General features: G+C 62.4%; 4 protein-coding genes across 4 annotated transcripts; 2 read left to right on the top strand and 2 right to left on the bottom strand.

Moving 5' to 3' along the window:
• Positions 1-196: 196 nt before the first annotated feature.
• On the bottom strand, positions 197-1,604 carry BXZ73DRAFT_97553 (uncharacterized protein; the record flags this gene model as incomplete). Its single annotated transcript, XM_048027404.1, has 5 exons — positions 197-662; positions 713-896; positions 961-982; positions 1,042-1,167; positions 1,233-1,604. 5 exons carry the CDS (start codon positions 1,602-1,604, stop codon positions 197-199), a joined length of 1,170 nt encoding a protein of 389 aa, XP_047882337.1.
• Positions 1,605-4,545: 2,941 nt separating this feature from the next.
• Positions 4,546-5,204, bottom strand: BXZ73DRAFT_97552 (uncharacterized protein; the record flags this gene model as incomplete). The annotated part of the gene is made up of 2 exons (XM_048027403.1): positions 4,546-4,821; positions 4,932-5,204. 2 exons carry the CDS (start codon positions 5,202-5,204, stop codon positions 4,546-4,548), a joined length of 549 nt encoding a protein of 182 aa, XP_047882336.1.
• Positions 5,205-6,569: 1,365 nt separating this feature from the next.
• BXZ73DRAFT_87823 (glycoside hydrolase) lies at positions 6,570-8,224 on the top strand (the record flags this gene model as incomplete). The annotated part of the gene is made up of 3 exons (XM_048024729.1): positions 6,570-6,793; positions 7,046-7,368; positions 7,458-8,224. 3 exons carry the CDS (start codon positions 6,570-6,572, stop codon positions 8,222-8,224), a joined length of 1,314 nt encoding a protein of 437 aa, XP_047882335.1.
• A 4,649-nt stretch (positions 8,225-12,873) lies between these two features.
• Positions 12,874-15,039, top strand: BXZ73DRAFT_74441 (uncharacterized protein; the record flags this gene model as incomplete). The annotated part of the gene is made up of 7 exons (XM_048022021.1): positions 12,874-12,901; positions 12,968-13,018; positions 13,074-13,136; positions 13,191-14,465; positions 14,527-14,588; positions 14,621-14,825; positions 14,858-15,039. The coding sequence occupies 7 exons, from the start codon at positions 12,874-12,876 to the stop codon at positions 15,037-15,039; spliced, it is 1,866 nt and encodes a 621-aa protein (XP_047882334.1).
• Between the last annotated feature and the right edge of the window lie 88 nt (positions 15,040-15,127).

Genomic DNA, 15,127 nt, shown 5'->3' with positions numbered 1-15,127 from the left:
TTTTGCCGCGGGCCCGCTTCTGGGCCTGGATGAAGATCTCGTCGGGGAGCATCGGTGGGCGTCCCAGTGCCGCTTCCACGCCTCGGCGCTGTGGTGGGGCGTCTAGATAGAGTGACCTGGGGTGAGATGACGTTAATCAACGGGGGATCGACGGGACTGACGTGGGCGGCCAGCTTCTGGTGCAGATCGTCCTTGGTCAGCTCGGCTGGTGCAAGAGCTTGTGGCGGAGGAAGTGGATGAAGAACACCTTCTCCGCGTCCGTGAACCGCCGGTGGTCCTCGCCCGCCTTACGCTTCGGCGGCACCGGCCGCGTCGCCGGGTCCGCGTGCGGGATCTGCGTCTCGTCGTGGTACTCGATGATCGGGCCCCCCCGTCGCGGGCGGTTCGCGGGCGTGATGACGGGCACGGTCAGTTTCGAGGTCCCGGACGGAGATCCACTTTTGCTTGAGGACGCCGCAGCGGCTTTGGCGACGGGGCCCTTCTTGGCCGGCTTCTTGATAGTCACCTCGGCCTTCATGCCGGCAGCGGGGGAAGAAACGCGGTCTGTCTTGCGGCGCTTGGAGGAACGAGGTGAGTCATCCGAGTCGGGCGACGCAGCACGCCTTCGCGCGTGCGTCTCAGCGGCGAATCGCTTTTCGAGCTTGACCGGGACCCCCGTACGGCTGTGGGTGGCGTGAGCAGACCGCCTCACCAAGAGTGCGCACACACTGACCGGGCAGTCTGTCCGGCTCTGTGGCCGCTTTTACGGAGAGCGGGAGCGATTCGAGGGCCGACATTAGACGCAGAGCTTTCGGGCGCCACTTCTTCAGCCGCACGATCGTCGTCAGACATGGGCTCACCCAGGTAGATCTTCGGGTAAAGGCGCTCCAGGTTATCGAGGAAGTGGTTCGTCCAAGCTAAACGAACAACAGCGCGTCAGCATCAACACGACGCGCACAAAGAAAGATATGAAATGTCCACCTCTTGACGAATGACCGTGGATCTGGGTTTACACGCGGTCAGCATGAGGGACTCGCGCGTGGAAGGGGCGCGGGGGCTTACATCGTGTAGCCTCTTGAGGCCCTTGCGGGCAGACTTGTTCGCATGCTTGGCTTTCTTCAGCATACCAATCAGGAGCATATCGTCCTGCTTGTCGAACGTGTCATGCGGCTCGTCTCCTTCATCAGCCTACATGACGGGTGAGAACGTGGTCAGACACAAAGGACCCGCGGTGACCATCGCAAACTACGCACCGCGGCAGGCTGTTGCATGGCCTGCATGAGCTGCTGGTTGTGCACGTTCACCCACCCCTGCGGACCAAAATTGCCCCCCCAGCCGTTGTTGATCCCCCAGTACGCTTGCCCCGGCTGCTGCTGCTGCCCCTGCGTGTGCTGTCCGCCTGGTGGCACCCCCGGACCCGGGGTCGCACCCATCGGCACACCAGCACCCATACCAACGCCGAGGCCTATGCCCATGCCCATCCCCGGAAAGGCCATGTTCATATTCATCCCCATGCCACTGGGCCCGAACCCACCTTGCATCTGCTGCTGGAAAATCTGGTTGTAAAGCGCGGCGTGCTGCTGGAGGCTGGCCATTTCGTGGTTCATGGCTTGTTGGCCGTCCATGGCGGCGCGTGGCGGAGAGGAGATGGTGGGGAGAGGGAGAATACGAAGTGGCGGGGACGGCGGCGGAGGGAGAAAGCCTGTGCCAGACCGTTCCTCGCCACAAGGCCGAATGCCCGGCCCGGGCACGTGAATCAACCGTGACGCGCAAATTATTGTTGTCCCACACCTTCAGGCTTCTGTCAAGCCTGCAGAACCCATTCAACTACGGAACACCGCCCGTCGTCGCCCATGGATACATGCTGTTGCAGCGTTACCTTGTGGAGTACAACAACTCTTCAGTGACTCGGCTACCCATGCCAGGAACCCAAGAGGGTGGACTGTTTTTAGCCAAAACCTAAACCCTATTCATTTCTTTTTGTCTGACCTTTGTGTTCGTTCAGGACATGTTGGTCTAGCTATGAGCGACTCTTGGGCACTGCTAGCACTGGACCGCGCTCTGTGCCGCTTAGGCAGTCTGCGTTCAGCGCTTCGTGCATTCTCCCCTCCCAGAAAGCCGACCTTTCTCCCACTGAGTGGCCACGACGTCATGGATTACGCACCCCGTTCACACAGCCGTCCACGATCAACTGTCGATTGCCACCTCCCATCAAACCCCGCCCCTCTCACGCCACCTGAACGAGCATCTACCTGGCAGCTGCATCCTGCAAATCGAGCCCTGCACGCCGTCCCTGCCGTGCGCAGAGCGCCTCCGACGTCGCCCTTTCTCCACCTCGAGCCGCCACAAACGGTTGGTCTGGCGCGGCGTGATGTCAGCGCTGATGGCAGATGCCTCAGCACTTCGCCGTGGCCGCGCGCACGAGTTCCGGCCAACTTCGAGGCGCCACGGCCCCGCTCGCCGTGCCCGTTCCTCTCGGCCGCGCGCCGTGCCTTCTAGCACCCCGCGCAGCGGAAGGAGCCACGGAACTGCGCACAGAATCGTGCAGCGCGGGCTCCGACTGCGGTGGAGCGGTGGCTGGCGTTCACGCCGACGGTCGAGGTTCCGAGCGAGACTAGCGAGTACTCTCCGACTCGGAGCACTGCGCTGGCGTGGCACGACACCTGTGTCCGTGAAACCTACGCAGACGGCGCTCAGACGGCGAGCTCTTGAGCTTGAGGTGGAATATCCAGTGCCATCCCCTGGACGCACCGGTGGTCCGGTTGGACCGTCCGGAACGATCGTTCCTCGCTGTCCCTCGGTGCCTGGTCCCCCGCCTGTGACCGTATCCCCACTGTACACGATGAGTCCACAAATTTCCTGCTGAGCCTCCCCTCCAGGAGCGCCGTTTTCAGTGCCGCACGACAAGCCTGCACGAGAAGTGCCTCTCTGCGGGCCGCGCACGAACACCTCGTGGACGTGGACTCGGAATAACAACCGGTGGCGGCGGCGGATTCAGACGCCACGCCAATACTCGCGTCCAGCTCCCGCCTACATCCCACCGGTCCTTCAGATCTTCAGGCGCAGGACTCCGCCCGACTCCCCCACGCGGCCGCGTCGAGGCCGCGACGCTCCTCCGCCGTCTTCTCGACGTGTTCGGCATAGTCCCAAGTTCTCGCCCGCGGAGATGGCGCGAGGCTCTGTTCCGAGCACTTGGGTGTGATCCATCAGAAAACGTAGTGCCACTCTACAAGTTGCCTGCGCTGTGCAGGGGCAGCAGCGGCAGCAAACCGGGAGCGCGGTCCTCTCGTCCGAGACATCCCCTCCATCCGCCGCGCATCATCAACAGAGTTAATGACCCAGATACCAGATCGAGCAGGTCGGCCACACCGGCTGCCGCCGGCCCGGGACTCCGCACGTTCGGCGTTCGACCGTCGGAATGCTCTGAGGTCGGTCCGTCTGAGGACGGGCACACGAAGATCATCACACAAAACACACACCGAGGCGCAGGCCTTTTGTCTGCTCCAAAGCAACATAGCCGGGAGATACACGCATCATGCCACTCCAACAAACAACCCGCCCCGATGCCAGGCTCCGGGTCGGACGTTCCTGCGCCAACGTTGAGCGTCGACGGGATCGGGTGGCGATCCATCATTGTGCGACGACGCCACCCGAGATCCCCCACGACCGATCCCGCAAGCCCTTGGCGACGTGTTCCAGCGCTCGCTCTCTCGCGGACAGAATAATTAACGAGGGTGGCATATGCGCCAGCAACGCGGGGTTGCGGTTGTATCCTACACTAGAGTACATGGATGACAAGGGGGTTCGATGTACTGCACAACAGCTGCCCGACTGGGAGACGATTAGAGCACGGCGTGCGGGTTGGACTATCTACTGTGGCAGGGGGGGCAGTCCGCGGTCGGCGAGGGGCGGTGGCGGAAGGGGGACGATTACTACAGTCTAGGGTAAAGGACGGTGGGAGTGGTGCAAAGTAAAGCTATAGACAGCGAGGGGACTTGCAAGTAATGGTTCTATACACAGTGAAATGAAAAAAAGTTGCGAATGAGTGTGATGGTGTTACGTTGCGATGGTCAGACGGCGATAAGACTGGTCCAGCAGAAACGGTCGTGGTCATAAGAAGGGAATAAATGTAAAGGTGCGAGTATTATATGGACGGGAAGGATGCAAAGGTGGTTTGATGGTGGCGAGAACTCTTGGCGCGTCGCGCGCACGCGCGGCGACGCGCCGACCCAGGTGAAATCGAATAAGCCCCTTGGTGAACGGAACCCAGATGGCGAGCCGCTGAAAGAGGTGACGAGCGGTGGATGACCGACGGTGCTGTGACGCCACACCGCCATGTCGAGCTTCTGCCATTGCGGTTAGACTCCGCAGCCGCCTCGGGCGCAAGAGTGGTCAGGAGGTTGCCAAGTGCCGGACCAGCGCGGGCGCGCCGGAGAGCAATGGCGTCGCGCTCCGACGCGGCCGGGGCTGCTCCTCTCGCGCGACCCTGGCGCCATCACGGGCGGACAGGTGCAGCTGCTTGATTGCGCAAGCCGCCGAGGCGCGCGCCCCCGAGAGTCCCGAGGTTCAGTGAGCCTCAGGGCCGGCGGTGCGCCTCCGCGGGCTGGTGACAGGATACGTGCGCGAGGCGCGGCGGGCGCGACGGTCGGCGCGCGTCTCCGGGGCGGGGTCGTCAAGGTCGGGGATGACGATCTGCATCGCGCGCGAGCGAGGCGTCGCGGGGGGAGTGCGGAGGACGGAGCGCTTGGCGCCGGGGCTGTTGAAGGCGGAGGAAGGGATGGGCGGCACGGGCGGGATAGAGACCATGAGGAGGCTCGGAGGGGGAGGAGAGCGCGAGCGCGACTTGCTCGGGGGACGGCAGTCGATCATGGAAGCGGTGCGGCGGTGCCTCGGGCTCCGAGGGGTGCTTGGAGGGGACGGGAGGGAGAGAGTGAAGGGAGGGGGGTTTGCACCTGGGAGGCGGTGGCGGCTGCGCGCGTCCCGAACTCGTCTCCATCGAACCAGAGCTGCTTCTGAATGTTCGAGGTGAGTGCACCGGACTCGGGGGCGGTGAGCTTGTCGAGGAGGGGAGAGCCGATGAGGCGAGGAGGGATCGGGGGATCATTGAGGTTGGAGGGCAGGTGGAGGCGAGAGCGAGAAGAGACACGGCGAGGGCCGAGGGGAGGGGGAGAGGGGAGGGAGTTGTGGACGAGGAGAGGAGAAGTGGGGCGCGGGGAGAAAAACATGGGACGAGAACGGGAGGCTGTTGAGGGACGAGAGTCCAGAGGAGGAGGGAGGGGTGAGCGGGTGGCATGAGGCCGGTGTGGATACTTATACGGCCTGCGCGCTGAGGACAAAACAAGGCGCGGCGGTGGGGGCGCCTGGGGAGAGCAGGAGCAGGCCACGATCCGAATCGAGATTCGAAACGCGTCCGAGCGAGAATTGGCGCCAATGGTCGTGGACGAGCGCCAGGGTCCGTGACGGGATAGATTCGGTCGCGCGGGGATCGCGTGCAGAAGGTGCCGGGCGGGGGACGGGCGGGCCCGGGTGCTGGGAGCGAATCTGAGCGAGTGTGCTGGCGAGGCGTGGCGCAAGGGCTCGGAGGGCTCGCAGCTGCGTTGGTCGTCGTGCATCTGCCCCGAAGCCGCTGTCTGTTGCAACCTCTGCTTCCCTGAAACGCGCCTTTCTCCTTGCCTTCCTGTCAACAACGCGCTCTCCCCGCGCTGCCCTCCAGGCGCATCACTCGACCCGCTCTTCGTCCATCCGGACGGCAACTGATTGCACAATGTACAGATACCCACCCTCGACGCCACTGCGCTGGGGGCCATCCTGCCCGTGCTTCGCGGTGCAACCCGCGTACGACGCGGTCGATGTGATCCTTTCTTGAATCAAATTCTGGTGCACTCACCGCGTGTCTGCCCCAGCTGGTCCATTGCTCGATCCGCCTTCTCTGCCTCTCCTCGGCCTCTCCGCTGATCCTCTTTCTTGCCCAGGCAATCCGCTCCCCCATTTGAGCCAGCCATGGCCCTCCTAGGACCTCCATTCCACCCGCCAGCCGCAGCGGCGGACGGCTCGCTGGCCGCCTGTCAGCCTCTGTGCAGCAAATACCTTCGGCGATCTCTTCCTCGACCTCTTCCTCTCCTCCCTCGACTCTTCTCATCGCCCCGGAGGCTGCTTTTGTCTTTGCTTCCCTGCTTTCTTCGTCCTCGTGCTCCTTTATTGCGCTGAGCGCACCCAGCATCATGCGCCCGTCTTTCGCACCCCGCCTGCTGCTCCCTGCTCTCGTCTTCCACCTTCCGCTCTTTGCCCGTGCCATGCCTCCGCCCTCCCACGCCGCCGTGGTTCCGAGTTCATTAACCCTCGCCACCCATCCTGTTCTACAGGCCGAGCTCCCGGACCTCTCACCGCCACACAGTCCAGCCGTCGAGAATGCTTGTTCCCCCGTCAGCCCCCTCTTCGTTCGCCGGCCGGATGGAGTCTTCCCACCCGCGGAATGCCCCCGTAATCTGTCCTCTCCTGCTCAAGCCCTGCCTTCCGCCTCCGGCCTCGGCGCGCGTAGCACACCGGATGGTATCCTGGCCGTGTCTGCTGCCCAACCCCGCCCGCTGGTCATGGCCTATTACCCCGCCTGGGCCGCGGACGACTTCCCGCCGGAGAAGATCGACTTCGGACGGCTGGACTGGATCGACTTCGCCTTCGCCGTCCCCGACAAGAACTTCGCCCTCGGCTGGGACGGCTCCGACGACGCCCCCAACCTCCTCCGCCGCCTCGTCGCCCGCGCTCACAAGAGCCGCAAACGCGTCAAGCTCAGCGTCGGTGGCTGGACCGGAAGCAAGTACGTCCACCTCGTGCTCCGCTCTGTGCCCGCGCACCCGCATCTCGCCCGCCTGTTTATCGTGCTCTCGACTGCGTGTTTTTCACCTGCTCCGCCCTCCTTCGTCTCCGCACACCCATCCGAGCCTGGCCGCGCCACCATCTCCCGTGGCTGTAGCGTTCGCCTTCCTCGTGCGCCGCGCCTTCGGAGCTCGCCGACCCCCTCTCACGCCCGCACACCGCTAACCGCATCGGCCTCCCCCGTCTCCCACAGGTACTTCTCCGCGGCGGTTGCGACTGCGCAGAGCCGCGCGACGTTCGCGCGCAACCTCCTCGCGCTCTACCGCCAGTTCGCGCTCGACGGCGTCGACATCGACTGGGAGTACCCCGGGCAGCCGGGCGCGCCGGGCAACGCCGTCTCCGCGCGCGACACCGACAACCTGCTCGCCTTCCTCACCCTCCTCCGCCAGACGCTGCCCGCCGGCGCGGTGATCACCGCCGCGGCGCCGCCGGAGCCGTGGTCCACGCTGCGGAACGGCCCCGCGTTCGCGCGCGCGCTCGACTGGGTGCTGATCATGAACTACGACACCTGGCAAGGTGCGTCGTCCACTTTGTCGGTGCGCGCGCTCGCTTACACACATTCACACATGCTCTTGCTTCCGTCGGCCGTGTCCACCCACCCGCAGCGAGTAACCCCCCAGGCCCGAACGCGCCGCTGAGCGACGCGTGCGGAAACTCGACGCGCCCGGAGTCCTCCGCGCTCGCCGCCCTCCGCGCGTGGACGCGCGCGGGCGTGCCCGCGGACCGGCTCGTGCTCGGCGTGCCCTCGTACGCGTACGTCGTCCGCTCGTCCGCCACGCGCCTCCGGGGCCGTGCCACCCGGTCCGAGGACCTCGCGCCGGGCCCGGCCGGCTCGCACTTGCACTCGCACTCGCACCCGCACCCGCACTCTCCGCGACGCCGCCGCGGAGTCCATGCGCCCCGTCGACCGCACCGGGCAGGCCGGGTGCCGCTGGGCCGCTGGCCCGCGGGGGTCCATCCCACCGGTGGTCGACGCGACGGTCTCCTCTTCCTCCGTCGCCGCCGCCGGGCCGCTGCTCGTCCGAACGACGACGGGGGCACGGACAACGGGCAGGTGCAGTTCCGCGCGCTCTTCGCCCAGGCGCGCTCCAGCTCCAGTCGTCCTCGTCCTCCGTCCTCGTCGCGGAAGTTCGCGGGCGCGCACGGCTTCCGGCGCACGTGGGACGCGTGCTCGAGCACGCCGTTCCTGCGCTCCGCGGGCGCGCGCCAGGTCGTCGCGTACGACGACCCCGCGAGCCTCGAGGTGAAGGCGCAGTTCGCGCGCCGCGCGGGCATGCGCGGCGTCAACATGTTCGACGTGCACGGGGACACGGACGCGTGGGACCTCGTCGATGCGCTCCGGCGCGGTTTGGGCGTGACTGGGGCTCAGTGAGCGGCGGCCCCGCGCGCGCGCGCGAGCGACGGAACGCGGGGCTAGGGTGTGGATTGTGTGTTGGTGGTGCCCGGGCGGGAGCGGCGCAGGGAGGTTCTGCGGCGCACGCAAGGCCTGTCGTGTCGTGTGGCTGTCGCGGCGGGCCGCGGTATCTACGCTTAGGTTTGTGTGTTTTTAGTGTCATTATATACATCCATATGTGCTTATACCAACATTCTACTGAAAGGGTGTGGCTGCTCAAGGAAGCGATGGAAGAGGCGCTGGAAGGGTCCCTAGCCACTAGGCGCTCTGTGGCTACTAGTAGAGCCCCTCTTTTCTCCCTCTTCTGCCAGTCTTTGTGGTGGCTGCGCTGTCCGGAAACCCTCTTCGCCTCTCATCGCATCATGTTCAGCATATTCAATACCTCCGGGACCGCCAACAAGGAGAATATCCCCGCTCTGAACCTGCAGCAGGACTCGGTTGCTCAGGTGCGTTCAGTCGGGGACACGGGCTGCACAAAATGTATGTCAACATCTTCACAGCTCGACAAGCTCATACAACACTGCACCTTTGACGGTGACTATTTAGAAATGCGCCAAAGTGAGTAACATGGCACCCCCATTCTAGCCCTTATAGAATCCGCGCTCCAGTCGACCCCAGTCTGCCTGATTCCTCCGACAACAAGGGTCCTTTGGTTCTCCACCCGACCTGGCTCCCGGTCCTCAAGGACGCAGACGTGCTCTTGGGCATGTGTGTTGATTCTTCAAATGGCTCCGTCCAGGACGAGCCAGAGGATGTGGGTTTCTGCAGCCCGTCGTAGTTCACATCCTACGCACGCGCTGATTCCAGCTGCAGTTCTACACCGACGTAAAGAAGTTTGAATATGATCTCGTCATACTCCCTTCGTCATCCCTCGAGTCGGCCTCGCCCGCGAACGAAGGCATCCGAGTTGTCTCTGGTCCGCTCCCCTTCCACTTTCCTTATCACTATGGCGTCGTCTTCACGGGCAAGCAGTTGCTCGAACGCTTCCCGAACGGAAGGTTGGACTGCACCAAGTTCACCAGTCTCGATTGCGGCGTCGTTGCATACGTGGGAACCATGCTCGACATCTACGTAGGATAGGTCACGGCATGCCCACCGCCACCCTGGATGTCCTCTCTCCACGATTCGGACCAAGGCGACAAGGGCAAGAGAGTCGCTCCCGGTGACACAGGCCACTCGACGCTACCGGGAGGAGAACATCGACCTCATCCTGTAAGGTGCACTGCTGCGCCGCTCCCGGCGAAGTATCGTCCACCGTTCCTATCGGTGATGTACGTCCTGTGCGGGATTCGGTACCTGTCCCGGTGGGTTCGGTGCATGTGGCTGTGGATTTCGTTTGCCCTAGAGCAAAGCAGTGAGTAGCTTGTCGCACGGGGTGCAACTCGACGCTCATCATTGATGACGACAGAGCGTGGCATTCCGCCGCCCGCCGGACTCGGGTTCGATGATGACTAGAATCTATATCTCAAGGTGTTCGCAGGAGGCTGTACCTAGTTCTGGTTGGTAAATCCGCTGACAAAGTTGTACTGCACGTCTTCTGGTGTTGAGGCCCGGCCCGCCGGGCTGTGGGTGATGGAAGACCTTGGCCGCCGCCTCTGAGGTGGAGGACTGGGGCTGGAGCGCGCGGAACTTTCGCACTGTTTCAAGATTGGACAGATATTGCGCATCCCTGGGACTCACATTGAACGGCGCGGCTTGGGCGTCGATGGCGGGGCGCGGTGAGCGGCGGGCGCGGTGGGGGGCGTGCGTGCTTGCTGCGGTGGGGGCGGCGACGGCGACGGCGAGCGCGAGGTTAGTGTGGATATGGGTTGGTGGGGCTCGGGCGGGAGCACAGGGAGGTTCTGCGGCGCGCGTAAGGGCGTCGTGACGTGTTGCTATCGCGGCGCGCCGCCGCGGTAGCTGCGCTCTGGGGTGTTTGCAGCGTCACCACATGCATCCATTCATGCTTTCGCGCGCGCGCTGCTGACCGGATCGTGCGTCTTCTCAAGGAAGCAATGGAAGAGGCGCGGGAAGGGCTAGGCACCATGTGGCTCTACGTAGGACGAGAAGTCCACGCCCGGGACCGTTCCGTCGCGGTTCGATGCCGTTGCAGGACGACGTATGTGCTGGGGCGGGGCGAGGCGAGGCGGATCGTCGCCCGTGCTGGTCGCGGCCGCGAAAGTCGGGGTTCTGTCTCGACTCCGAGTCCGGCTTCGAGAGAGCGACCGGGTGCGGAAACGTCGCCGCTCTCGCTCCGATGTCGTTCGGAGGTGCCGCGGTGAGAAGCCTCGTGCGCTACTAGCGGGTGAAGTTGAAGGTGGGGGCGCTGCAGGTGGGTCACCTCAGGCGAGCCCTGTGCGTGGTCCGCGGTGGAGGTGGGGTTCGCTCAGGATCATTTGCGAGAACACCGCGCGGGCCGAAGCGCTGGTTTGGCTGTTGAATGTGCGGTCGGGGTCGAGGTCGCGTATGGCAGATGCGTATTCGGGTTCGGACTGGTGCTCGTCCGATGGCCAGCGAACTAACCCGAGACTTTTGTCGTTCTGTCCTGCCCACTAAGCCGTCGCGATCGACCCGGCTACGCTGCGGGAAGCCCCCGGGCCCGAACCCCACGCCTCGTACGCTCCGCGGAGATGCGAGAGACGCAGACGGCGCGGGCGCCATGACATATGCCCGTATGTCTGAAACCAAACAAAAGTAAGCCATCACCCCAGCCGCCACTTTCACTTTACGTTGTGGACCCCACCCTGAGATCCCTGCGGTCGTCTCGGACGGAGAGCCAGCGGGCACCCCGTCTCCGTCGGCGTCGTTTCCGCAAGCGATCCGTGTCGGTGCTTGCGCCCAGATGGTCCCGCACGCTGGCTTCAGAGCAGCCGAGGCGTCCGCGAGGGCTGAGTGCTTTCAGACGGCGCGCGTGGTGATGCGCCGTGGCCGCCTAGTGTGGTCGCGTCGGGCGCGTCGTGCGCGTTGGTCGGGGTGTGCTGGAATCTCATATCAGACAGCGGCGCCAAAGCAGTACTCTAGGATGTGCGCCCTAACTATTGGGGCGGAGACGGCGCCTCGAGCCCAGGGTCGTCAGGCGCGCTCCCACTGGGAGACCTTGCCAACGGGCGGCTCGCCCCCGACGGCGCGGAGGAGCGGGAGGTCGATAGGCGTGGCCAGGGCCGGGTCCGCTAGGTGTTTGCAATGGCGGTGGTGGAGGCGCCGTTTGCGGATCCAAAATTTGATCATCGGAGAGTTTGGATCTGGGCCGAAGGGCACGAATGACTTGCCGACAGGTGCTGTCGCTGGAGGAGTGCAGAGCGAATATTCAACCCTTCCGTACTACAGTATCTACAGCATACAGGGCTCGCTCACTACGCTGTTTCTTGACGGCTGCAGCTGACGAGTATATAGACTTCGCCCACGCGACAGCCGCGTGGTTAGCGCCAGTCGCGAGGCTTGGATTTGACTATTGCACGCAAATATCCATGTTTGAACTTGGATGGGGGCGATCACCATATCCCGCTGGAACGCCACAAGCGGCAAGCCGCCGAATCCACGTCTGGGCGCCTCCTCACGCGATGGGTTGGGAGCGTCTGGCGACGAGTGCTGAGAGCAGCGACGTGAGCCGTCGAGTGGGGGCGGGGAATCCGATGGGAGGAGGCACTAACCACGCGATCGCCTTGCAAAGTGTAGTTTGAACGGCGCCGGCCGCTGGCAGTCCAAGCGGACTTTCAAACCGAACCTAGCCGCTCCACGCGGGCCGAAGGGCGCCTACGCAGGTCTCCTCGCGCCTCCGACCGTCCTCCGCCTCCCTTATGTCTTGAATCCGCTGCTGGGCTTATTGGTCATTCCAAGGGTCTGCCCCGCCGCAGGCGGGGCTGCTGCCCTCCTTCTCATCATCATCTAGTGAAGAAACGTCAGTATGGAAAATTTCTCAGTTCTGTCCGAGTCATCTCCTCCAATCCCCATCTGTACTTGAATTCCCTCAATGTCAGCCGCCCTCCAGGTTCTGCTTTCCCGCCCGCGCCCAGCTCACCCACGCACCTCCCAGCTGGAATGCGCTGCGTCCTCGTGGAGCGGTGAAACCGCGGTGTGTATAGATTGCTGCAACCTAAGGAGGGAGATGCAGTCCGTCCTGGTAAGTAGCATTCTTCCTAGGTTTCCTGCTCCCATGCTGTAGGCCTCGCTCCTTCCGCTTGCGTTCGACTGCCTTCCCATCACATATCGTCCCGTTACATATCGACAACACGAGTCCTCGCCGTCCATTTCAGGCTTGGCTCTGCTCCTATGCGCGCGCTTCCCAGCACATTCCAGGCACTATTCAGCATTTTTGTGGTCGTATCTCCAGCCCTGTGTGACCCCTCGTGGGACCTTTGTTTACACACCTTTTGTTTCATCTGGAGCATGATTCTGCTGCCCAGTCTAGCGTGTATCAGCAGCCTAGTACTCACCACCCTGCGGGCAGTTGTCTAATTTCATTCTGCAGAGCTCGATTGCTAAGAAGCGAGAGGCTTCAAATGGAAGCAAGGCCGAGAGCGAGTCTGGGATATGATCCACTGCCCTCCGATTCCAACTCCCATTGACTCTCCCACCCCTCTTTTTTCATCCCATACACTACTTTCCGTTCTAAAGCTTTCAACTGCGACCGCCATTTCCCTACACGAAATATGTCCGAGATGTCCGACGATACGAAGAGTACGTGCTGTCAGTCGTCTTCCGCCCTCGTCTGTTCCACTTACGAGACTTTTTGTTCTTTTTTAGTCATTTTTTTGAGCGATGCGGATCTTACGGCTCTCAAGTTCCTTGGTCCTGGTGAATACCTCCGCCCTTTCGCATGTGTATCCCTCATTTATCGTTGCTCCCCCAGACGCTGCTCAGGGGGTCATGAATCTCATCACGTCCCTCAGGAGTGTACCTCAGTACTTCGGATGTGTGTCTCTTTTCGTGTCTGTCTCCATAGCGGACTCACCAATTTCGTCTTTAGGGCTCACTGTGGATCAGGTCGGGTGCCTCAACACCCAGCTCAAGTACCGACCACGTCCTCCGCCGCCGTCCCGAACCCTGCCCACGTCCAGCAATATTACGCTTCTTTCCCAGGCGTCCGAGTTCTCAGTTGGCGATGACAATCACATCTCGCCCTTCGAGCGCGCATACTTCTACAACGGCGTCGCCGACGACCCTCCTCCCCTCTTCCAGCGTTCCGATCTCGTGCAGCGTCCTTTCCCCATCCCTCAAAAGCGGCCTGCAGAGAGGTACTCCACCACTCCTGTGAAGACTGCCCACACCGCCAACCACCCTATCCTCAAGAACAACTTTTGGAAGGAGTCGGTTGCTCCTGAGATCATCGCCTTGTGCCAGGAGGCGAGTCGTGGCATTCGCGTCTCAACGATGCTACCTGTGCGCTTCTCTACCCTTGATGAAGACGACAAGGACGTATTCGACGACCACATCGTTCTGTGGATCTCCGTTCATCCTAACACCACCAAGGAGACCTCCTGCCGTAATGCCAATGCCCCCATCCTCGACATCTTCGCCAAATACAAGATCCACGACGTCGCTGTCCACTGGATCGAGGGCGCTGTGGAGTCGCTCGCTGGTCCTCCTGAGATGATGTCTTCCGCCAGCGACACCAACCCGACTCACTGGATCCGCCGAGCTCTCACGACCGTCCTGGGCATCCCCCTCGTTGCACAGGACATGGCGTACACCGGTTCGCAGGGCTCACTCGGTCTCTACTTTCACCGTGGTAAAGACAAACACGGCAAGAAGAGCCAGGAGGTCATGGCAATCACCAATAAGCATGTCGTGTCCAAGAAGACCGACGCGGACTACGAGTACCCGCAGGGTGCACGTAAACAGTATATCCAGAACTGCGGGCATCGTCGTTTCGGGCAGCTCCTCAATGAAACTCGTGCCCTGCTTGGTGAGAAGCTCGGTTACGCCACGCTGTTCGCTGGACAGCTCACGAAGCTATTGGCGGATCGACCTGAGGAAGAAAATGCAAGCTACAACATGGACTTGAAGTATAAGGAGCAAGACTTGCAGAGGGTGGGGTCCGACGTCTGTATTCTCAGTGACTTCCTGAGGATCCTCAAGTCCACTTGGAGCGATCCCCTTGATCGCATCGTCGCCTGGGTCGACTGGGCACCCAAGATTGCCAACAATCTCGACTCCCGCCGCTACACTCGCGACATAGGCGTCATGACGCTCGAAAAGGACAAGTTCGTCAAGAATTTCAAGGGCAATGTCGTCTACCTAGGTGCGCTCTTCTTCTAACTCTGCTTTCTCCATCTTCATTTAACGAAAACGTCACTCTTCAGCTGGCAAGTTCACCCCCGACGAGATCGTCGTCTGCTTCTGCCCCAACGCCACCAATCCCCCCGTATTCGAGTACCCCACGGACCATCTGTTCAGGATTTTGGGGTGCGTGACGCTGCAGGCCTCTCTACCCCGTACTGCCTCGACGATAACGACAACCCATGCTTCACCGTCGCCAAGGACGGGCAGGCGACCGACCTCACCTTTGGTCGCCAGTCCGAACTCGAGGCGTACACCTGTAGGGACCTCGAGGGCGAGTCCTGGGAGGTTGCAGTCCTCAACTTCGGGGGCAGAAAGCATGGTGATTTCTCCGCCAAAGGGACTCTGGCGCAGCCATCTTCAACGCAGAGGGCAGGCTGGTCGCCCTCCTGCATTCTGGAATGCCCCGTGGATCGTCCAACCATGTCACGTTCGGAACTCCTGGTCACTACGTCATGGAGCTCGTCAGGCAACAGTACCCCGATGCCGATTTCTCCCGCTGCAAGTACGACGACGACGACGCAACCGCAGCCTAAAGTCCTTTCTCCTCGACTCTTTCCTAGCCTTTCAAGCGCGTGCTTCTCCAGGGTCCAAGCGGGTGTAGTGTGTGGGTATGGAGTGGTA

Source organism: Epithele typhae (genome assembly GCF_022376455.1).
Source record: "Epithele typhae strain CBS 203.58 chromosome Unknown BXZ73scaffold_4, whole genome shotgun sequence".
Taxonomy (NCBI): Eukaryota; Fungi; Basidiomycota; class Agaricomycetes; order Polyporales; family Epitheliaceae; genus Epithele; species Epithele typhae.
This window is presented reverse-complemented; position numbering and strand designations above follow the sequence as displayed.